This window comes from Dendropsophus ebraccatus, chromosome 5 (genome assembly GCF_027789765.1).
Source record: "Dendropsophus ebraccatus isolate aDenEbr1 chromosome 5, aDenEbr1.pat, whole genome shotgun sequence".
In the NCBI taxonomy this organism is placed as follows: Eukaryota; Metazoa; Chordata; class Amphibia; order Anura; family Hylidae; genus Dendropsophus; species Dendropsophus ebraccatus.
The window spans coordinates 68,054,968-68,078,583 of record NC_091458.1 but is presented as its reverse complement, the minus strand read 5'-3'; the positions used below and the strand labels follow the sequence as shown (position 1 = coordinate 68,078,583).

Sequence of the window (23,616 nt, the reverse complement as noted above, 5' to 3'; positions counted from 1 at the left end):
TGTCTGTTACCTGTGCGTCACATCTACAGAAACCAGGAAACAAAGCTTTGTCTGTTCAGATGGCCCGCTGTCTCTCAATAATGCCCTGTGTAATGTCTGTGAAATGAATCGTTCCTCTGGATTGCCTCTTAATAATGAGTCTGACTCACAAAGCTTTGGGGGTGGATATTTAAGAAAAGTTATATAATAATGGCCCCTGGTTGCTCACTGTTATATGTAAGAGTCATACAAAATATTATATATATAGTTTTATGAGATTTCATTATTTACAGCTGTAAAATAATGTGTTAAAGTGTTTAAGGCTTCAAAAGAAGAATTTTTTTTTGTGCAGAGGCAGACACTGAAGGCAGAGGGCCATGTTTTGCCCCCCCCCCCATGCCTTTATTGGGAAAGTTACTAGAGGTGCCGCTCCGCCGCCGCCGCTCATAGAGGTGCCCCCTCCTCCTCCCGGCTTGAAACACTATGGCCTCGCTGACTCCCCGCCGCCACTCACACTATCCGGCCAGCCGCCGCTCTCTGTACCTGCAGGCCGGCCGCGTCAGCCCTCACCCACCCCGGCCTTGGACACCAGGAAGCACCAGGAGCGCCGTGCTCCCGGCCGGGGTGGGTGAGGGCTGACGCGGCCGGCCTGCAGGTACAGAGAGTGGCGGCTGGCCGGATAGTGTGAGTGGTGGCGGGAGTCAGCGGGGCCATAGTGTTTCAAGCCGGGAGGAGGAGGGGGAGCGGAGGAGGAGCGGAGGAGGAGGGGGCACCTCTATGAGCGGCGGCGGAGCGGGCGGCACTTCTGTAAGCGGCGGAGCGGCACCTCTATGAGCGTGGGCGGCGATAGATAGCACAGGTACTACTTTGTATATGTTCCCAGCACTGAGCAAGGAGGGGAGAGGTAGATGGCACTTCTTTCCCTCCCCGCTCGGTGCCCAGCAAATGTATTTATTGATTACATTTATGGGATACTTTGGTAAAAGGTAACTGGTAGTCTGTGAACATAGAGGCAATAAGCCACACCTCCTATCAGTAGGGTGCAAACTTAGGGCAGCTCCAGAAAGTATGTAAGAGCGAGCCTTCTTCCCCACAGTTCCTCCAGCACATCAGCAAGGCGTCTGTGGACACATTTTGTGAATACGGGTAGGGACACTGCACCAATGAGAGTACTTTGTACCACACTTCTGGAAACGAGAGGAAATGGAAGAAAAGTGTGCGTGCCGGTATACACCTGCTCAACCCATGCAGCCGAGAGAGATGCCAAGATCACTCTCCCAAGCTGGCAGGAAGGGGGGGAGGGATTGCTCCGGCAGGGAGCTCAATATGGCATATAGAAGAGAGAGAGAGGGACTGTGCTTAGATGGAGAGATATAAAAGTGCCCACGTGAGGAAAGTTGGTCAGGGAAGAACAAGGAGCAAACGATGGAGCTGTAGAGCTCCCTAGAACCTTATAGGAGAGGGATCTGAGAGATCTTTGAGGTCCGTAGGAGTTGACCACAAGGAGCCACAGAGTTTTTTTTCGCCCTAAAGCAACACGCTCTGAACCCATGCACGAAACGCGGGTTTGTCAACGCCTGGTGGAAAGGACAGATTACCGAGGACAGGAAACAGGGGAAGGAGCAATGAAAGATGCTTATGGCAAATTTTTATAGTTGGGACTATAGTCAGGTGGACACTGGCAAAACAAGCGGAGACTGGGAGCCAGGGGGCTGCTAGCAAAGGGATTGAAGAAAGAGCGACTTCCACACCTGCCCAGTGCGTCGATGAAGCCAATTTCTGACGTGTCCTGCTGACATGAGAAACCAGAATTGAGGTCAACATTTGGGTGGTGGTATGGCAGGCCATGTAGGAAACCACATACGTGCAGCCACTTGATTGGGAAAGTGGGATTTAACTGAGTCATTTTTGTTGTTTTGCCACAGATTTTAGTTTAGTCACATAATGTGTCTAACACAATTCCCCATCTTTCTTTTGTCAGGCCAACAGCCTGGAGAGGTGTTGCAGATACTTCTGGCCCAGCTTCAGTCTCTTCCAATTGTGTTTCTGTACCAGCAACATGCAGCATTACTGTGTGACACTGCCATCTGCTGGACACAAATGGCATGCTCTCTCTATAGCAAAGGGGAGATATTTATTTCTGCTCCTACTGTAAACTAACCCCCACCCAACACTTTTGCATCTGAATCACAGGTGGGATGTCTGTCCTGTCTGTAATGCAGAAATGTTATGGTTGACAGACAGTACTCAAGCTTTGATGGATATGTAACAACAAGTGCTTCTGCCAGCAGGTGGCACTGTTTGATCCCCATGTGTAACATTAGTATAGAGCAGATCAGCTCAAAGTTTCTCTGAGAGGCTTAGTGCCTATGTACAGGTCTAAATCCGCACCATGGACCCTTCCTTTTAAAGCGACTCTGTACCGACAATCTGACCCCCCCCCCCCCCCCCAAAAAAAAAAAAAAAAAAATACTTGTACCTTTTGGATAGCTGCTTTTAATCCAAGATCTGTCCTAGGATCCGATCAGCAGGTGATGCAGTTATTGTGCTAAAAAACAACTTTTAAACTTGCAGCCCTGTGGCAAATGGGCATGTCCTAGATTGTGTATGCATTAGGCAGGCACAACCCCTCCGTCCCTCGTCCCTGCCCTCTTCATCATAGGAATGCTCCAGGCAGATTGTCTCCTATTCCTACACCTGTGTGAGCACGGCACATGGGCTGAATCGTTAAGCACCTGTGCAATGTTCAGACAGGAGAAAATGTTCCAGTGGCATTCCTAATGATGAAGAGGGTGGGGAGGAGGGACGGAGGGCTGGTGCAAAGTTAGGGCACAGATATTCTAAGCAACGCCCATTTGACATAGGGCTGCAAGTTTAAAAGTTGTTTTTTATGACAATAACGGCATCACCTGCTGAACGGACCTCAGGACAGATCTTGGATTAAAAGCAGTTATCCAAAGGTACAAGAAGTTTGGGGGGGGGGGGCAGATTGTGGGTACAGAGTCGCTTTAGGTACTGCTTGGGGTCCCAGAGGTTAAATCTTCACTGATCATAAAGTGATGAAATGACCTAGCGATATGCTATCTCTTTGAGATGGGATGATCACCTTAATTAGTAAAAGCCATGCTAAGGGTCCTATTATATGGGCCAATATTATAAAGGAGCGCTGATCTACTAGATCGACGCTCATTTACTGGGCCTATTACATGGCCCAATAATTGTTTAGCAAGGACTGCATGGACTGCCGAAACAGTTGATACATTACCTGTCCACACTCCCGGTCTTCTTCTGCACTCTGCACTCTGTATGCGTCCCGGGCTGTGATTGGCTGCCCTCAAGCTGCAGCACGCGTCGTCGTGACACATACAGAGCGCAGAAGACAGGAGCGCGCAAGGAGTGTGGACAGGTACAGTATTAACTATTTGGGCAATCGTCAGCCTTGCATCGCTTTTACACGATTATCACTATGTGTAATAGGACCCTTAGAATACAAATCACAAGAGCATCCCTAAGTTTGAATTGTGATTGCAGCTGTTGTGCCAGCCAACTTGGGATCAAAAAAGATCATTAACACGACTGTAACAATAGATCATTTGGATAGACTGAGGGCGTGTCTATATATATATATATATATATATATATATATATATATATATATATATATATATATGTGTGTGTATATATATATAATATATATATCTTATCTACATGTATCCATCCTTATTTACAACCTTTTTCAACTGTGTATAGTGCCATTAACAAACTGATAAAGTGAGGGAAATGTTAGTATTTGCTGCCATCTGCTGGTTGAGAACAGATCGAACACTTTGTGTTGGGCAAAAACCCACAGCATTAACAAATCCATGGCTGGCTTTGGCTTAAAAAAAATCTGTCAGATAAATCTCTGTGTAAACGCACCATTAGGGTCCTAGGCTGGACACTACCTGTTATAGATGAATTTAATTAAAGCGTGTACTGCCATATACAGGTAGGTCGGGGTACCTGTAATACTTTGCTGTATTTTACGGAGTTGGCTTGTGGGGTTGAATGAGACATGAGGGGCATTTCAGATTGCTCATTTTTATGCAGCAAAAGTGAGATGAGATGGAAAATTTATATTAGGTGTCACTTGTGCTGTATAGCCCACTGTCTGTAATGGCAGCCAGTCGCTCCTCGATATTTTGAGGGGAGGATTAATTGCTCCAACCTGTGACCCCACTGATTAATTTGAGATTTATTTTTGTGCCATCAGTTTGATGCAGAAAACTTGGTGCAAAAACAGCGCCACCCGTGTCCCCAGGTTGTATGGCGATTCAGGCCCCTTCACTTCAATAGAACAGAGCTTTCCGGAAGAAAGCAGCTATGTTTTTCTAAGCCTGGATAACCCCTTTATGTAGATGGTTCCAAGTTGTGTGTCTGTTTTTAAGTCCAGCCTACGGGATGTGCAGATGACATACACAGAAAAGTCTTTACAGATCACCTCCATAACTGTCAGGCAATGTTCCCATGGGCCAGACAAGTAGTGAGCTGTGGATTTTAATGCTATTCCTATCTGATACCCTTCTGCTGATGTATCTTGTGTTTTCTCTCTAGACATATCTGAAAGAAATCTTACGAGACATTGGCATTCACAACGTAAAAGGCCCTCACAAGAACACTTGGGAGCTGAAGCCTGAGTACAGACATTACCAAGGAGAAGATAAAAGTGACTAACTGTATAGGAGAGAGGCGCCAAGGAGCTGAACACACATCACAAGCTTTGTTTTTTACTTCTCTGGTGGTGATCAGCTCAATGCAAAGGCGACAAATGAATAGAGGACCCTCTACCCCTGGGCACAGTGACTTGTATGCAGTTCTTTGTGCATTTGCTACTATTAAGATGTGTTAAGTCTATTTTTCTAAAATCCATTTTGGAAAGAGAACATTCCCCCCTCCTTCCCCAGCAATAAAAGTTTTGTTTTATTCTATAGATAAAATTGTGTCTGTATATTTCTTCCCTCATTCATCTTTATATTAATAATCAAGGCTTGTAGAAACCTCTCCCATTTCCATGTGTACAAATAGATACTTAAACAGAGTCTGTCACCTGGAATATCTATATGAAACTGCTGACACTGTTTCATAGCAGTTATTGTCCAGACAGTAATTATTTCCTTTTACTTTTGAAGATCTGTGGCTGCAATGCTTAAAATAATTCTTTTGTCTAGCTGTGTGAAGAGTCAAAGAGGTGTGGCTGGGGCACGGCCATAATCCTGTATAGGCACTGTTCATTTGGTGTCCCTTCCACACCCTTTTGACTCTTTTTATAGCCAGATAAAAGTACAAAAGCCAAAGACCTACAAAGTAAAAGTTAACTACTTTCCATGCTATCATTGTTGTAACACTAGAAAACAGAACAGAAATAGTGCTTCATGGTGCAGGACCAAACAAAACCCAAAGAAATACAAGGTATCTCAGGAAAGCCTGAGACTTCTCCTCTTTTCAAATCCAGTCCTGGCTTTGGCCTTAAATCTTTGGCAGATAATCTTTCTGTGTAAATGGGCCCTTAGGCACAAATCTCCAATTGCTTAGAAGCAGCCTTCCCTGTGTACCCACGCCGGGACAGTGTATAGATACAGGCCTCCACTCCTCGAGTATAGTATGATGCGTTTCCAGGCTAGACCAGCCTCTTCCTCACCTAATAACTAACTTAATTACTAATTACTAACAACAATCGACAACATTTAAATACATCTAACAGAAGTGACATAAGGTGGCAGAAAAATTGTCACATTAAAGGTACAGTGTATTACATTACACAAACAACAGTGTTAAACTAGTAGGATCGATTTGATGTTTAAAGGACAAGTGCCATGAAAAACTTTTTCCCAGTAATTGAAGCACATTACAAAGTTATATAACTCTGTAATATTCTTCAATCACCTATCTGCCTCCCTTCCCTGTCTCTTCCCCCCCTTCCCCCTTCCCCCACCAGGAAGTGTCCTAACTCACACAGACCTAATGACTGTCCTCACCGTCACCAGGCAGCTCCTTCTTGTGAGGATGAGTCATCAGCAGGAGGGCTGCTCTAGGTCCTGTTACACCAGCCTCCCCCTCCCCCTCCTTGTCAGGTGACTCAGCTTGCTCAGCTTATCTTCTCTAGTGACATGACTCCTTCACTGAGTCCACGGCAGCAGGAGAGCGGGTATGAGGGGAGGGGGGAGCTGCCTAAGTGCCAGAGTCAGTCAGAGGGAAGATAAGCAAGTGACATGTGAAGAGTGATGGCTTGCAGTTGTTCAGCCAATGGGAGCTGAGCAAGCCTGTCACCTGACAAGGCAGGGGAGGGGGGAGGCTGGTGTAACAGGAGAAGGAGCTGAGAGAAGAGCTTGGTGACTGTGACGACAGTAATCAGGTCTGTGTGAGTCAGGACACTTCCTGGTGGGGGGTGGAGGGGGGAAAAGACAGGGAAGGGAGGCAGATAGGTGATTGAAGCATATTACAGAGTTATATAACTTTGTAATGTGCTTCAATTACTGGGAAAAAGTTTTTCATGGCACTTGTCCTTTTAAAGGGGTTATCCTGCGATACAACAACATGGTCACTTTCTTCCAGAAACAGCACCACTCTTATCTCCAGTTCAGGTGTGGTTTGCAATTAAGCTCCATTCACTTCAATGGAACTGAGTTACAAAACCCCAACCAAACTGGAGACAAGAGCGGTGCTGTCACTGAAGAAAGTGGCCATGTTTTTCTAACGCCGGATAACCCCTTTAAGCAGACAGTGACATGATATGTTTTACATATCCATCTTTTAAGTTTGCTCAATGTTCGATCATCCGACAACGCAAAGTCTGAACTGTCTGTCTGACATACTGAAGTTGGCACGGGCAGCTCAGCAAATAGATTATGAAATTGGAAGAACAGTTACACACATTTTTAATTCTGAAAGACTCATTAGTGATAAATGAATGAAAAGTAACAGTGGGGGATTCACAAACACCACATACAATGCGATAAGCTGCTGCAAGAGGTACCGCCACCAGTAGATGGACGAGAAGCTAAATTTACTTCTCTTCTTAAAGGGCTAGGAGCTAGATAACCACAAAGGTTTTTTTGTCTTATGATAAGTAATAATAATAGTGCGTAGTACTATTGTTTTTAATACAAGACTGCTCAAGAATCCTACAAAAACATTGGCCGATATTCCTGAGCGATCCTTTAATAAAACTGATAGTACCACGCAATATTGATATTACTTATCGTAAGACAAAAAAATCCTCTATGGTTATCTAGCTCCTAGCTGTTTGAGAAGTGAAGTAAATTTAGCTTCTGGTCCATCTACTGGTGGCGGTACCTCTCGTTGCAGCTAATTGGCTGTATGTGGTGTTCATGGTTCCTGAATAACCCACTGTTGGGGTCCATTTACACAAAGATTAGCTACCAAACATTTGAAGCCAAAGCCAGGAATGGATTTGAAAAGAGGAGAAATCTCAGGTTTTCCTTTATGACCTGATCTCTGTTCTTAGTCTGTTTCTGTTTCTTAGTCTGTGTCAGACGGACAGTTCAGACTTATGGTCCTTTTACACGGAACGATTTATCGTTCGAATTTGCACGATAACGATCGAATTCGAACGATAATCGTTTTGATCTTTCAACATGTTCTCAAATTATCGTTGGTCGTTCGCAAGAAATTCGCAGATCATTCCGTGTAAACATTCTTTCAACGATTTCACCTATGTGTGAGATAGGCTTAAGCTATCGCAAAACGATCGCATAACGATTTTTCTGTACGATGTATCGTTCCATCTAAACGCTGATCGTTATAAAAAAAACATTGTTCATTCAAAATCGTTAATCGTGCGATCGGGCGAATTATCGCTCCGTGTAAAAGTACCATTAGCGTTGTCAGATGAACAAACATTGTGCAAAACAAAAAAAATGGGTTTGTAACACTGTGTGTCTTGGGTGCGTTCACACTTACAGGATCCGCAGCAGATATGATGGCGCAGATATCGGTGTAACTAATGCTGCTTTTAGACGGATCGATAGTTTGCCCAATAGAACGATTAACGATTTCGAAGTAACGATGTGTTTTTTATAGCGATCAGCGTTTAGATGAAATGATGCATTGTTTGGAAAAATCGTTATTGCGATTGTTTTAAGATCGCTTAAGCCCATCTTTCACATTTTTAGCCAATGAGGATCAATGACTATTTGAGAACATGTTGAAAGATCCAAATGAACGATTTCTCGCCCGCCGCTTGATTGTTCGCTGTGTTTACACGAGCAGACTATCGCTTAAATGCGATCGTTATCGCGAAAATTCAAACGATAGTCGTTCCGTGTTAACACACCATTAGTAGCTTAACGCAGCATCAAATCTGCTACAGATCCTGTACGCGTGAACGCACCCTAAACATAAGTGATCCTACTAGTCTGACACTGACAGTACTTGAACAAATTCCAGCTAGTGTTCAAAATAGGTAAAGGTCTCATTAATAGAGAGACATACTGGTTTTTTATTCCCAAATGGGTTAAAGGAGTGTATTGAGAGCATTAAGTGATGTGTTACTATGTTCTCTTTTGGATTTGTATCTTTCTGGTCTGCATGATCTATATAGTGTATCCTTTTTGTATGCAATATATACTCTTGGGGGGAGATTTTTCAAAGGGTGTAAAACATACACTGGTTTAAATTGCCCACAGCAACCAATCACAGCTCCGCTTTCAGCTCTGCTAAAATGAAAGCTGAGCTGTGATTGGGTGCTGTGGTCCATTTACACTAGTTTATATTTTACACTTTGATAAATCTGGGCCTTGGTGTCTGTCTAATGTGATACACTTTTCTGTCTGATGTCACTTCCGTTAGATGTATTTAAATGTTGCTAATCACCTGACTGGTGGCTGGTCTGACCTGGAAAATTGTGCTATATGGTCTCTTTATTATTTAATAAATCATTTTAAATTACCCTTTTGGAGTAGCTGCGCCTGTCAATACCTGTTCATTTGAAGAGTGTAGGTTTGCATCATTGAGGTATAACTGTCAGTGCTTTCATAGCAATCTTCCAGGTGACCGTTTCCTTTAAAAAAGATTGCTATAAAATGTCCACCAGAGAGTTTTTTTATACTGACACTTGTCCACAGCATTTGGTTTGCTACTGACTAAAGATCCTCATGGTGCATATTATGGTCTTGGATTCTACAGAAAAAAGGGCCTTAGATTAAAGGGCTCCTGTTTAGTTCATTTTTGGTATATGGGCCAGCATGTTTTCCCCCTGGCTGCACACATAACTAAGGTGCGATAAAGCTGCTGAAGTGTTACAGCATTGCATGTGCTAAGCCCTGTTTCCAAATACCACTTGTGTGCCTTACTGATAGCAACATGCACACAGGATTTGGAGGAGGTTGGCAATGTAAGTTGAGTTGCTCAGATCCACCTACTGGTTACTGGTGCCATGGGTAAAATAATGATTGGTTCCTAAACTATCACCACAAAAACAGCTGTGTTTTTTTATTTCATGGCCCTGTCATTGACAATGTTTTTGCATCCTATGGTTAAGTCTATGGGAGTAATGGAAATCTCTCCCCGCAAATAGGCCTTCTCTATTATCCCTGGACTGCACTCTGTGATATAGAAGGGAGTTTTGTGCCACTTCCCCACGCCTGCTGGGACAGTCATCTCCAGATGATTGAAGTCTTCGGTAACTAATCCCCCCTAACCCCCAAAAAAATAATAATTCAGATTAGGTAGTAGAACTCACCAAGCTGTGCTGAATGGAGGAGTTTGTGGCTGATCATGTAGGCAGATGTGAAGCTTCTGCCTACATGCTCATATGTTTATATTTCATATTTCCTTAACGTACACATACCCCTGTAAGAAAAAAATGTTGGTATATTTTCTCTTATTTTAACTTATTCTTTTTTTCTTTTTCTTTTATCGTCCAAATCAGAGAAGCTGTTATTTCGAAGACTTTATTGCTCTGTATCAGTTGAGCACTTTTGCATTTGCGATGGTAAAACTGTGGAGTTATTGATTGTTTCTTATCATGTTGTTTGGAACAGTTGAAATCTTGATCTGATTGTATTGTTGGATAATCTTTATCTTTATTCCAAAAGAAACACTGAATAAAAAAGTAAGGCGCTTATAGTTCTAGTGATTTTTTAAGTCAATTGAAACAAACGTTGGTTTTGCTTCAGCGTAACTCAAGCATGCTGTAGTCATGTTTTCCAGGACTCCCTGGGGCTGCATCCAACTTCTTCAGCCATCAGTATTCAAATGCCAAATGATCAGACTCCAGCACGCTTGAGTTGCGCTCATCTCTATTTATGACTAGTAGTTTCCCTGGCCTCAATGCAAGGCTGTTTTTACACCACTTTTTATACATTTTGAGTTGAATACATTTGTATATAGACAGAGACAAAGGACGTATGGACACAACGGTGTTATGGATTTATATTATCTATAGGACTATGCTCTGACTTAGGTACATAGCAGATTATATTTTTAGTTTTTTTTTATTTTTATTACAATTGCATCTCAGTTAAAATGTTTTTAGAGTCTTTAAGTTTTTATTTGTTTAGTGTTCTTGTCTTTATGTTCCAGATGTACATGTAGTGTCTTCAAGCTGCAAAATTCATTTGTTTAGTTGTATTTTCCAGGAGTGAATAAGTTGATTGTTATAATTTGGGCTTCTGTAAGAAACTGATTTAGGGTGCGTTCACACATACAGGATCGGCAGCAGATTTGATGGCCCAGATCTGAAGCTGCAGATTTGCTTTGAATCTGCAACTTCCAATCTGCGGCATCAAATCTGCTGCCGATCCTGCACATGTGAACGCACCCTTAAACCAAATTAGTGGGTGGAGCAAAACCTGGGATAGCTAGAACAAGGCCTAATGAGTCTATATAACTATATAACTCAATGTTTTGTGGTCATGTCTGATGGTTCAGCTTGGATAAGATGTGCTGCCTCATGCTCCTTATTATATGTGATAAGATTCATTCAATTAATCCGATCTGCACTATAGGAGACATTTATTTATTGAATGTAATTTTTTTTAGAGGTAAATGTTGGCGGATTGACCCTATGTAGCAGAGTTCAGCAATACTGGCAGGAATCTTCTGTACTTTGCTTTCTACCTTTTCACTGATGGACATCCTACCCTTGGTGACTGGGCGTACAGTGATGGCTGTCAGTTACTGAGTAGGAATCTTTGACAGCAGGTTCAGACTCTTGAAGTGATAATGTCAGTCCTAAAAGCAACATGTTCTCAGGATATGACCTAGTTCTAAAGAGAACCTGCCGTGTCCCTGATGTCTCACACACCGGCCCCAGGTCCTGACAGTGAGGAGAATATCATACTGATCCTGTGCTATGAAGAATAACTGATTGGTACATGCTGTGTAGAAGTGACTATATACATGCAGGGACAAGGTCACCCCATCCATTCCTGGCCCGCCACTGATTATACTGGGGGAGGGGATATGTATGCACTAAATGATCACTGCATTAGGAACACCCTATACTTGACCCATGCCCACAGCATCTGCCCATTTTTCAGAGGCGTGGGAGCAAGTCAAGGACGCTGAATTCATGAAGTTTTCCTAGGACTTCCCTTTTGATGTGCAGAGTAGAGGTCAACACCAATATCTAAGAGCCAATCATAATGCAGCCAACACATAGTATCACATTTTAGGTAATAAGATATCAGGCACCAACTCTTTATAAAGCAGTGATTTTATAATATTAAATACACCCTCTTAAAGGGCTAGATTTTAAGGTCAGGTGTCACTTGTCTTGCCCCCCTCCCCATACATTCTCTATCATCTATGCTTTGATTATTTGGTTCGGTTTCTGGCATGCTTGTAGTTTACTGGGCCTTGGGAAAAAAAGATTGTAGTCCCCATTATAGAAGCAGAATGGACTAAAGCCTTCCTGATCTCTGGTAAGATGCCCCTAGCATGTTCTGCCCAAGAGAATTTGGTTCTTTGCTTTTAAACCCATGTTTTTGTATTCTTACATGTGGATGAACTTGTACATCGTCATACATACAGGTGGAATGTATAATGTCATGTACAAGGGCATCATGCACAGTACAATGTGGTCTGTATTAACAGTACAAGGGTCTATTCAGCCTGCCTGGCTGCTGTGTACGACAACAGAGGCTGTGTTCAATGAAGTCCATTAATGACTGGTCACTGCCACCTCCCCAGTCACTCCCTGTGAGCAGTGTCAGACATTCACTGTTATGTGTTAAGAAATTGCAGGCTGATGGATGTAGACTTGTCCTGTAAGTTATTTCTGTAGTTTTACCACATCAATAATAAGCCAAAGTACTGTTGTTCATTTCCACTGATCGCTGCATTTTACAACCGGCTAAATGTGTCAGGACTAAGGATGGTCTGAACCTGCCGAACACTCGGCATCAGATTCCCGCTGTCTGCCCGCTCCATGCAGCGGGGCGGATACAGCGGGAGGACCGCCTGGAAAACTGGGATACAGCCTATGGCTATATCCACCCTCTCCACGGAGCGGGCAGACAGAGGGAATCATTGCCGAGAGTTCGGGTTCGGACCATCCCTAGTCAGGACAGTCAACTGATACTTGGTAGGGGTAGGGGGAGGGTTGGGCATGTTGGATTTCATGTTCGTGTCAAACATTCATGTATATGGGGGAAGTTGACTGACCACTACTGAAGGTCTATGGACACCCAGATCCGTTCCTTCTGTTTTCAGGCCAGAATACTGATATGAACCATACTCCGTGTACACTCTAAAATAATTACAATTGCACTAATGGGCATAAGATCCTCCAGCTTCAATAAAAAACACAAAGTCATGGAGAATAGACTAAATTTTCCTATTATGGTGCGTTCACACCTACAGGACCTGCAGCTGATTTTCTGCAGCAGATTTCATTTAAATAACTGAACACAGCATCAAATCTGCTGCAGATCCTGTAGGTGTGAACGCACCCTTAGTCTGTCCAGGAATTTACAGATAACTGGCAATCCTGTGGTATACAACCAAACGGTGGCTACAGTAGATGGATTCTATAGCAGGTCTTTGTCTCCTGTAGCAGGATAGGGAGAGCAATGCTGTGTTTTTGCAATGTGTTTTTAATAAATATGGCACACCATGTAATGTCCGCTTTAGACTTTATACACAGGCATGCAAAGCCTAATGTACAGAGCCAGCATTATTATACCTTGTTTTCATAACCACCTCATCAGGAGTTTCTGTGATATGTGGATGTATCATTACAACATTCACCAGGTCTCTGAATCACATTTGGTTTAGGGCCCTTTTACACAGAAAGATTATCTGCCAAAGATTTGAAGGCAAAGCCAGGACTGGATTTGAAAAGAGAAGAAATCTCAAGCTTTCCTGTATGACCTGATCTCTGTTTATAGTCTGTTCCTGGTTTTGGCTTCAAATCTTTGGCAGATAATCTTTCTGTGTAAAAGGGCCCTTAGTCTTAAAGGGCTTATCCAGCGCTACAAAAACATGGCCCCTTTTCCCCACTCTTGTCTCCAGGTCAGGTCCACACCCAATCTAAAGACGAGTGGGGAAAAGGGGCCATGTTTTTTTTTAGCACTGGATAACCCCCTTTAAGACCTTTTCTTACCCCTATCACAATGGTTTTCTTAACATCCAGGCATAAAGGAGTGATATATTCATGACAAAAGTTGTGACGAGTTATCAAGTATAGGCGGTATCAGGAAAATATTCCTGAAAAGATGCTCAGAACTAGAGGGGCAAATTTATAGTACAAAGCAAGCCGTTAGCTCGGCAATCTGCTTAATAGTTGGCTGCTATTTGAAGTTCATACCACTCCAGGTACCTGGAAAAGCTGGATCCAGTCCTGGGAAAGTTCTCCCATCACAGAGCAGGACACACTAAGTGCAGCCAGCTTATAAACAGATTGTCAGATAATCTGTTGGTATAATAAGGCCCTAAAGCTATTTGTCTTCATCTGTGTTGTAAATCTGCTTCTCTTAGAACTTGTGAATGTCAAAACTAGAAATGAGAGCGTTTGGTCCTGTGACATTGGGGTTGCAGAGCCATTCCATGGCCTCCCTTCCCTGTATGTGCACACTTTGTGGGGTTGGCAGTCACTGACCGACTGTGTGTGGAGTTAGCGTAGGAACCCGTGCGTGGTACACGGGGCTATTATGGTTTGATCAAATTATATACAGACACCCTGGTGTTGAATTTTAAAATAGGCCTAGCGGCATTAGTATCAGCCATAGATGGGATGTGCAGCCGTTAGTTTCTCTCCATGTCGAGTTTTACAATAATAAGAAATCTCCATGTCGTGTTTTACAATAATAAAGCACTTTATAATCTCTGTAATCCACTCCATCTACTTCCATTTTACTGACTGCTGCTCCTCCCTGGGTGCTGGAGAATTCTGGATCCAGTCCTGGGAGAAGATTTTAAGCATTTATTCCAATGGAAACTTTGGCACTTAACTATTTGGGCATCCTGGAACTGGAGTTTGTCTTCCCCTTCATAAACAATCCAGGACATCCCATAACCTTAACATTGGTTTTCCAACTTTAGACCACATTCACATCTATAGACTTACACACACACTTGTCATCCACTGTTCCAGTGTGTATTACTAGTATGGCAGTGTATTCCCAACCAGACACTGACTGCAATGCCTCAAACCGTAAAAGCGATTGAGGATTTTTAGTCCTTAATGACCAGCACCACTGCTCCAGCTCCTTTAGGGTGGTATTACACGGGCCGATGGGGGCCCGATACCTGTAAACAAAGCAGCGATCTGCAAGATAGTCGCTCATTTACTGGACCTATTACACGGCCCGATAATCGTTAAACAAGGTTTGCAGGAACATAGTTACCGATGTCCTTGCAGCCCTTGCTTAACCATAACAATACCTATCCACGTTCCAGGGCTGCTGCTGCGGTCTTCTCCACAGGTCCTGCGTGCTCTTAACTTCAGAGTGGCCTGTCAGCTGACCGGTCACTCTGAAGCTAGAATGCGCAGCACCCAGGGAGAAGACGACCACAGCAGCCCTGGAACGTAGATAGGTAATGTATATCGTCAGTCGCCGGCCACGCACCGCCATTACACGTAGCGGTGCGCGGTCGGCGCCCGACGAAAATAGGTCCAAACCTAAATCAACGATCAGCCATTGATCGCTGTCATCGGCTGATAGTTGTATTTATTACATGGAGTGATAATCGGATGAATTGCCCGATTATCGTTCCGTGTAATAGTACCCTTACACCTTGCCATTAGTTACTCATGGTTGGCTTGAAGTGTAAAAATTTGGCACAGACCGTAATGTGGACACAAATGCCCCCTAAAGCTGGGTTGACTCCTTGTTTGGTCATAGATCTGCTTAACAACTTGTGGATTGTGATGGGGAGAGAATAGGAAAGCAGCATTCTGTAACCTATGCTAGAAAATACAAGTAGTAATTGCAATAGCTAAGGGTCCATTTATGTAGAAATATTACCTGCCAAAGACAGAAACAGACTACACAGATCAGGTCATAAAAAAGGAAAGCCTGAGATTTCACTTTCCAAATCCATTTCTGGCTTTGGCTTCAAATCTTGGTACAATCTGTAAATGGACCCTAACTGCTTTGTTTTCAGATCATTACCACCCAGGTAATGATCATATGTAGAGCATCTAATCATCAGCAGCAATGCTTCTCAAGCCAAGGACCAGTCAGAAATGTTCTCATAGATTTATCCACAAAAAAAAAAACAAAAAACCCACACAACATTTTTCAAGGCAGTTAAAACTTACTGATGTTACATAGAATCTGGTAACACTCAGAGAACAAACTCCTTTTATATCCAAAAATGGATCTATAGTCAGGAAACAGAACAGATGCATCTTAGAGTGGAGCGTGACAACTTTATTTGGACTAAATGACAAATGTTTAAAAATAATGTCTCCACTCCAATAATTTATGGTCAAAAGAAACGTAGCATGATGATAACAGTCCAGTTTGAAGGTCTTAAGACTTTGCTTAATCCTGGTGTTGTATGGATGTGAAGCAGCAGCAGATTGTTATGACAGATGAACCAAGTTCTGTTACTGTAAAGAAAACAGGATACATATAAGAAACCAGAGCAAGACAAGTCAGTCCTCAAGACACCATTTCAGGATGCTATGTATTCCTCTATTCAATCTGCTTAGCCACAATCAGACACACAGAAAGCGCGAGGAAAGTCTCTATAGCATCTCAGTGCAAACCAAAAAGCAACTGAATGAAGCTTATGGTCTATCAATAGATGCAGAGCATTTTGGGAAATGTAAAGTTTATATACCCCAGATCCCCATTTCATACCAAATCTGCATGATGCAAGTTCACCAAGTTTCACCTCACATACTGCCAGGTATGATTCCTGTGCATATACACAGATTAAAGGTGACAAGCTCAGGCCCTCCCACTGTTCCGAAAACTGCAATTCACATTGTGCCTGGACAGCAAGAGCTAAAGCTTGGCTGTCCAGGCATGTTGGGAATTGCGGTTTTGTAACAGCTGGAGGGCCCACATTTGACAGCCCTGGTGTAGATTAGGTTATCAAAACCCAATTCCCTTTAAGGCCATGCTCAGGTGTAATGTAGTCTGCTTGCAAACCTGCAGCAATTTACATTAGAAAGTGGCGATTTTTTTCATATGCTGTTCTCAAATATAACAGTTCTGGACAGCTGATTACCACAAAATTACATGTCCACTATAGAGCATTTTAAAGACAGCAGCATATAGTGATTGTCTTAACGTGTAACGAGCCACCCTGCAGCATCATATGTAAAGACATTAAGTGCAAGGAAATAGTCCTTCCCGTGTATGTGCACTCTGCGTGCTCATGAATAGGACTACAATCTGTAGTACAATGTTCTGATCAACTCACTAGTCTCCCTGAGGAAGCCGGTGTTGGCAAACGATCGTAGGGACAGTCGTGACCCACATAGTGAATATGGGTGAGTGGTAAATACCATGGAGATTTGTAATGTCTAGATAATTGTTAAGTCCTTTTACTAACATGGTGGCTATGTTTACATATCTCGGACACTGAAGCAGACATTTTTTAGCACTCACAATTTGGTAAATATTCATTTTATGGGGATTTTATACATGTAATATTATTGAGCGGTTATTTTTTTAAAAGATTTATATTTATATTATATATATATATATATATATATATATTATGGAATATTGATTCTTAATCATGTTGTGTAATGTATCATGGTAAATAAAATTTTGATATTATTCAGACTTTATGCCCATAGTTGTGTATCCATACAAGCTAGTACTGTCTGAAAGTTCACCACTTAGTTATTGTATAAGCAGTATATGGGCTCATGAACACTGAGCAAAAGACTAGTAATTTCTGCTTAAAATTCCTCTTCTATTCTGCTCAGAGCAGAATAGGAGCTGAATGCGAGTGGAATGCAAGCCCCATTGACTTCTATAGGATTCCTCTAGAAGATTCTGCCATAAGTAGTGACATGTTACTTCTTTGGGCAGAAAGCAGATCTGCGGCAGAAAATTATGCAGTGTGAATAGAGCGGAAATCCCATTGAACACAATTAGAAATTGCTCTGTTCATTCTTTTACAGGAGGAGATTCAAGCAGAAGTTAAGAGCAGATTCCTCTTCAATTCCTCGTCTTTTTTCTCAGTGTGCATGAGCCCTATTGGTGTCTACATTTAGTCAAGTTATAAAGCAGCAGTGGGCTACCACCATGAAAGAATTCCTAAAGTCTGACCTGCAAGCCAATTTAAAGGGCCCGATTGTTAAGAGCTAATAATGCAAGAGGGAATGCAGAAGTGCCACCAGTACTTACAGGACAAAAGTCATAAGGACTAAGACAGTAAGGAATATTTTTACTAATGTTTAGTGAAAAACCACCAACTTACGCATTTTTCGATTTCCAGGCCATCCTTGAAGAAAGTCAAATAGGGTGTTATGCCATCCTCACGGTAGTCTAGAAGAGCCACCATTCCTTCTGGATTCATAGACTCACCTGTATAAAACTACAGACCATGCCGATTAGAAGAAAAAAAAAAAAAAAAAAAAAAAAAAAAAAAAATTCTTTTTTTTAACACTTGCATTTAAGTTACCTGATAGTCTTTGAATTTTCCAAGAATGTCTTTGATTTTTTCAGCAGCACCGCACATGAAAGGCTTTACTCTGTCTGGATTATTTTTCTCAAGTTTGGCTTTGATGCTTGAGGGGAGAAGAAAAAAAAAAAAAAGTAAACTGCATGCAATATTCCCACAGATAGTTATACAAGTGACAATTAAAACCTGAGAATTGTGTCATAGGAGCAAAGCCTCCAAACTGTTTGACAAACTTGTCTTGTTGCAATCCCCAATGCAGCTTTCATTCTAGGACTGTCCCAGCAACCAAGTTACTTGCATCCCCAGCAGCAAACTTACAGACAGCAGGCCAAGACTTCTCCCAACTACACAGGGCAGGCTATCACTGAGCCAGGGACTGTATTGCAACTGCAGTAACCAATCACAACTCCGCTTTAGAAAAAAAAAAAAAAATAATGAAGCAGAGCTGTGATCAAGTGCATTACTTATTCCCCTACATCAACTAGGATACTGCAGAATTGTGACCATTTAGGAGGGGCATATGAAAGGGGCTTTATGGCCAACATCTGCCCGCAACATGGCAAGTCACAATGATTAATCCTATCTTACCACATCTTATAGATAGAAAGGCCACACGGTCCATCTAGACTGTCTATTATCCAGAGATAAAGACATGTTAAGTTTTGTTACAGTAAATTCTCCCGATTCCCAATATGCCTCCCCTAGTTCTTGTGTTTTGTTTAACACTTCCCTCCTAGAAATTTAGTTATTGTTAAATGGGAAACAGTCATCAGGTTAGACAATACTAATCTGCTGGCATGTTAAAGCTTTACTAGATCTCAGTACAGAATACACGTTGTGATCAGCAAACCTCATCCCTGCAGGTTAGATTGTGCATGCTACAGACAGATTACCTTAAACTAGAAGTAAACCAAAGCCACACACACTACTAAGAGTCCTGGATCCAAAAGACTATTTTAAAATGTCAACATATATTTCAGGCACCTGGTTTAAATGGGGAAAGGTTATCAGCCATTTGATGCTTATGTCTTTTCAGAGTATAACAAGTACAAGAACCATTTTTCTTTACAGCTTGTCCAGTAGGCTGATGGTGCTGCTGTATGCACAGGGTGCTGGTTTCCAGTTAAACCAGCAAATAAGACACTCAGACACGTGACTGTTCCAGTAGTTTAGAATGCATAAATCCTGAGGGCCTGAGGAGGACACAGCTGCTCAAGCACAGAGTTGTGTGCATTATCAGGTCTGATCACTTACGCTTTCATATAGTCCTTAATATACTGTTTGTATGACTCCTTGGTGAAGCAAGTTTCCTGAAGGTGGTGGTTTAATACTATATCACACCCACTGATCGTTGTTGAGTCTGATCCTTCGTCCAGGCATCCTTCTGCAGACGCATTGCCACCAATAAGAGCATCATCAATCTGACCTTCCACTCTGGTGACTATCTAAAAGAAAAAAGAAAAATTATAGAGTTATGTCCAGTTATTATTCAAGCTTTTAGAACACTTCCAGAATCAGCAAGACTATCTACAGCAACTCACCCTTCCATCGACCTCATAGCACAGCCCACCACAGCTCTCCTTGATGGGATAGATGTCAGAGAACATTTCATCTCCTGTAACACAAAGCACACAATCAGCAAAGAGGTATCAAAATCCAGATTAATCCTGTCTTATGTATTAGGATGGATCCGATTTCATTTGCTACATTGGGGTAATATGGAAAGTAAGGCTCTCTCCCATACCTGTGGAGCCCACCGACTAACAGGAGCCTTTGGCCTTCTGGCATGGTGTCCAGTATGCTGAATGGAACCTGTGAGTCTCCCAGTGCACAGGGTCACTGAGTAGTTACAATACACAAGCTGGAGCGCCCCATCTTCTTGGCTATTCCACACAATGGCATCTAGTATAGGAATATACTACCCAACACCCTACAGCCCTTGTGGTATAGTGTTAGTGGATGATACACGTTAGGTAAGGGCAGAGTGAGTACACTGCAGCATTATGGGAGGGGTATAGTAACAGCTGGAGGCTGCAGGGGAGTACAGAACCTCCAGACAGTGACCTGAGTGCTCCATTCCCTGGGGGGGGGGGGGGGCTCCCACTAATCAGCCGGTGAGCGGGGGATGGCCCTGTGAGTACCGGTTACTCGGTGTACACGGGCCCCATCACACTGCTCTACGGAGATCCCAGCAGCAGCTCACACTCAGGTGCCGCGCGCCACTCTCCCTTACGCATGCGCACATCCCCGCTATGCGGCTCCGGAGTTACGCGTGTCCCCGCAGTACAGAGCGGTACCGCGGCCAGAAACCTCTCTTCCCGTACCGCCCACCCGGGTATAATCTGCCCGGCAACGCCCCTCCCCAGGGTAGCCGCATCTTCCCGCCCATTTCCCGGTGATGACGCACAAAGCAATAGGCGAGACGTCACGCCGGCGGCCCTGGCAATGTCTCTCCCCGGCCGCTGTAGTCGCAGTCATCACGCGTGGACACTAGCCCCACCTAGCGGCACCGCGTCCCCATTACCGCCAGCGCCCCTCACCCGGCACACACCACGTGACCGCCCCTCACACACCGCGGCCGGCCGGGGAGCCCGCCTACAGCTGGGGGAAGCGACGGTTACTTTCCTCACAGTATCCACCCGACGGCACCGCCTAAGGGCCCGGCCGCGGCCTCCACACGCCGGGGAAAGTTACAGCCCTCCACCCGACAAAGCGGCCGCTCTGAGCAGCCATGAGGTAGAGGGAAGAGTGCGCTACTCACCGGTGACAATATCCTTGTAGATGATCATGGTGGCGGCGGGCTTGGCGCTGGAGTCCCGGAGCGGTCTGCGGGAGCCTCAGTGTCTGCGAAGGGTGGGGAGGGAAAAGGAACGAGTCAGCGCCTCACTTGCTTCATATAGGGGCGGCGCGGCCCTAGTGACGCCTCCAGCGCATGCGCAGTGCCAAGGAATGGGGGAGGTGAGGCCGCATGCCCAGCTACACGGCAGAGTAATGGCCCCGCCCCTTTGCGCTATTACCGTGGCTCAGAGAATGTGGCCGCCTGCAGCGCCATCTGCTGGTTGTCGGACAACTTCTTTATAACTTTTTTCCTTGAATCCTGTTAGTATGATGGGAATGAATGAGACCATGGGCTATCCCAGTAAAGCTGACCACAGCTTCTCACCACAGTCCCTGAAAATCTTTCATTATTTATTACATAGGCATACTGTACTTATTGTATGGCCTGCTCGCGCAGCAGTTGAGGCTCAAAACATGCTCGTTTAGCCCCTTAGGGATCAAGCCTATTTGGGCCCTAATGACCAGGCTTATTTTTCAAAATCTGACCTGTCTCACTTTATGCGCTTATAGCTCAGTGATGCTTTAACGTATGCTAGCGATTCTGAGATAGTTTTTTCATCACATATGGCACTTTGTGTTAGTGGCAAAATTTAGTCACTGTCTTGTGTGTTTTTTTGTGAAAAACATCAAAATATCATGAAAAATTAGCACTTTACGAACTTTGAAATTCTTTGTTTCAAAAAAAAAGTCACATGACAAAAATTAGTAAGTCACATTATCAATATGTCCTCTTTTTTTTTTTAAACGATATTTTATTAGTGGCTCATGTAATATTTGAACATACATATTGAAAATTCATTACATATTCAAAAAGAAAGTCGCTCACAGGCAACAAAGGATTGTATGTCTACAATATCATACAGATACAATGAGCCTGTGTAATAACCTTAATGGTGCGTTCACACCTACAGGATCTGCAGCTGATTTTCTGCAAATCTGCTACAAATCTGCTGCAGATCCTGTAGGTGTGAACGCACCCTAAAAGATATATTATCATATACAATACAACGTAGTCTTACCAAAAACATAAGTAGAAAAACAGTAATTTATAATATCACCTTAAAACATGGTATAGATGTCAGATATTCAAATATGCTACCAATAGAATGGAGAGAATTGTCTTTAACAGAGAAAGGGAAAAGCTTAAGATATTTGGAGTGCTCCCAGAGTTCCCTTTTGGGCGGCCATGCAATACCAATCAGTGTCCTTAAATTGATTAATGACAGAGTCTCTCTCTTCTATAGTAAAATCATGAATTAGAAATTGTGTCCATTTGGACATAAATGTTTTTGTTGATTTTTCTTTGGTGCGCAATACATCTAAAAGTTCCCAATGAAAGATCTCCTTCAGAGCGGAGATTACCTCAGAAATGTCTGGTAGAGTATCCAGTATCCAGTGTCTTAATAAACATTTCAGGGAAACTAATAGAGTTAAATGAATTCCTTTAGAAGTAAGTAATTTAGGAGAGGGAGTAGTAGAGTCTATATCAATAAAATGAAAAAGATAACTAAGAGGGAGAAGTGGTATGGCATGGCCCCAAGTGGACAAAAGATAGAGCCGCACAGAGTCCCAAAATTCCTGCACTCGCGTGCAGGCCCAGGCACAATGAAACAAGTCTGCTTTAGGAAGTGAACATTTCGGGCAACTGTTTATGTGAGAAGTGTGGGAGTTGGAAAAAGGAATATTAAAGGCATATATAGCCTTGTGTATAAAGCGGAAATGTATTTCACGTAGAACCACATTGGGAGTGGCAGAATGCACTAGTTGAGATCCTCGCAATATTTGTTGGGTCAGATCCTCTGAAAAAATTACGGAGGACCATTTTTTGAAAAAAATTTGTCTAGATAAATTCTTTTGAGAGCGTGATCTAAGTTCTCCATATGTATGTGATAAAGAATTATGAACCAGTGGTGTTGGGAATAGATTATCAAATTCTATATCACTCTCTGCTTCTGCTATGTCCCGCACTCTGGAAGTAAGAAATTCAATTCTAGAATCGTATTGAGGTAAATTAAATGAAGACAATTTAAATCGTGTTCTGACGATATCCCATGATAAGAAAGTGTTGGGATTAGTATCCAGCAGATCCCCAACAGAAGAAACATGTGCACTCTGCCACTCTGAGTAATCAATTTGTCTGAGTCAGGTGGGTAAAGTGGTGAATGCCACAGAGGAAATCTTTTCGATAGGCAAAAGGGTAAACCATATAATTTTCGTATCGCCTTCCATGTGGCAATGGTGTCTTTAAAGATAACACTTCTCTTAATTTCTGGGGGTAGTTCTGGTAATTTAGCATGTAGCAGGGTGGGTAAAGGCCAAGGTGCTGCTAAAGCTTTCTCAATTAAAATATTGGAGAAATATGACGTGTCCATAATCCAATCTTTAGCATGGCCAAAGAGAGCGGCTAAATTATATAATCTAATATCTGGGCATTGAGAGCCACCTTTAGAAGTAGGGAGACAGAGAGTGGAATAGGCAATACGAGGTCTCATTGATTGCCAAATAAATTTAGTGAAATATGATTGGAGTAGGGAAACGTCAGAATGTTTGAGTAAAAGGGGTATTGTTTGCATTGGATATAACAGTTTTCCAAAACACATCATTTTGATTAAGTGGGTACGGCCTAGAATTGACAATGGTAGAGATTCCCATCTCTGGAGATCTTGTTTTATTCTCTTAATTATAGGGCGATAGTTCAGGGAA

At 42.9% G+C, this 23,616-nt stretch overlaps 3 protein-coding genes and 1 non-coding gene across 5 annotated transcripts in view; 2 read left to right on the top strand and 2 right to left on the bottom strand.

Moving 5' to 3' along the window:
* GTF2F2 (general transcription factor IIF subunit 2) overlaps nt 1–4,955 on the top strand; it is a 122,671-nt gene extending 117,716 nt beyond the window's left edge. For both annotated transcript variants that reach the window (XM_069970530.1, XM_069970529.1), the window contains one exon: nt 4,573–4,955. In XM_069970530.1, the coding sequence (XP_069826631.1) occupies nt 4,573–4,692 (120 nt within the window). In that variant the 3' untranslated portion in view covers nt 4,693–4,955. The remainder of the gene's footprint in view (nt 1–4,572) is intronic.
* A 10,881-nt stretch (nt 4,956–15,836) lies between these two features.
* On the bottom strand, nt 15,837–20,950 carry TPT1 (tumor protein, translationally-controlled 1). Its single transcript, XM_069970528.1, has 6 exons — nt 20,837–20,950; nt 19,617–19,690; nt 19,330–19,520; nt 18,076–18,181; nt 17,872–17,988; nt 15,837–16,039 (listed from the first exon to the last, which is right to left on the bottom strand). Exons 1-6 carry the CDS (start codon nt 20,862–20,864, stop codon nt 16,037–16,039), a joined length of 519 nt encoding a protein of 172 aa, XP_069826629.1. The 5' UTR covers nt 20,865–20,950; the 3' UTR covers nt 15,837–16,036.
* LOC138794245 (small nucleolar RNA SNORA31) lies at nt 16,113–16,242 on the bottom strand. Its single transcript, XR_011363401.1, has one exon. It is a non-coding gene; the product is annotated as a small nucleolar RNA SNORA31 (small nucleolar RNA).
* The window catches only part of SLC25A30 (solute carrier family 25 member 30), a 36,178-nt gene continuing 33,205 nt past the window's right edge, over nt 20,644–23,616 (top strand). Inside the window, exon 1 of the mRNA XM_069970526.1 lies at nt 20,644–20,811. The gene's annotated coding sequence lies outside the window, so the exon portion shown is untranslated. The remainder of the gene's footprint in view (nt 20,812–23,616) is intronic.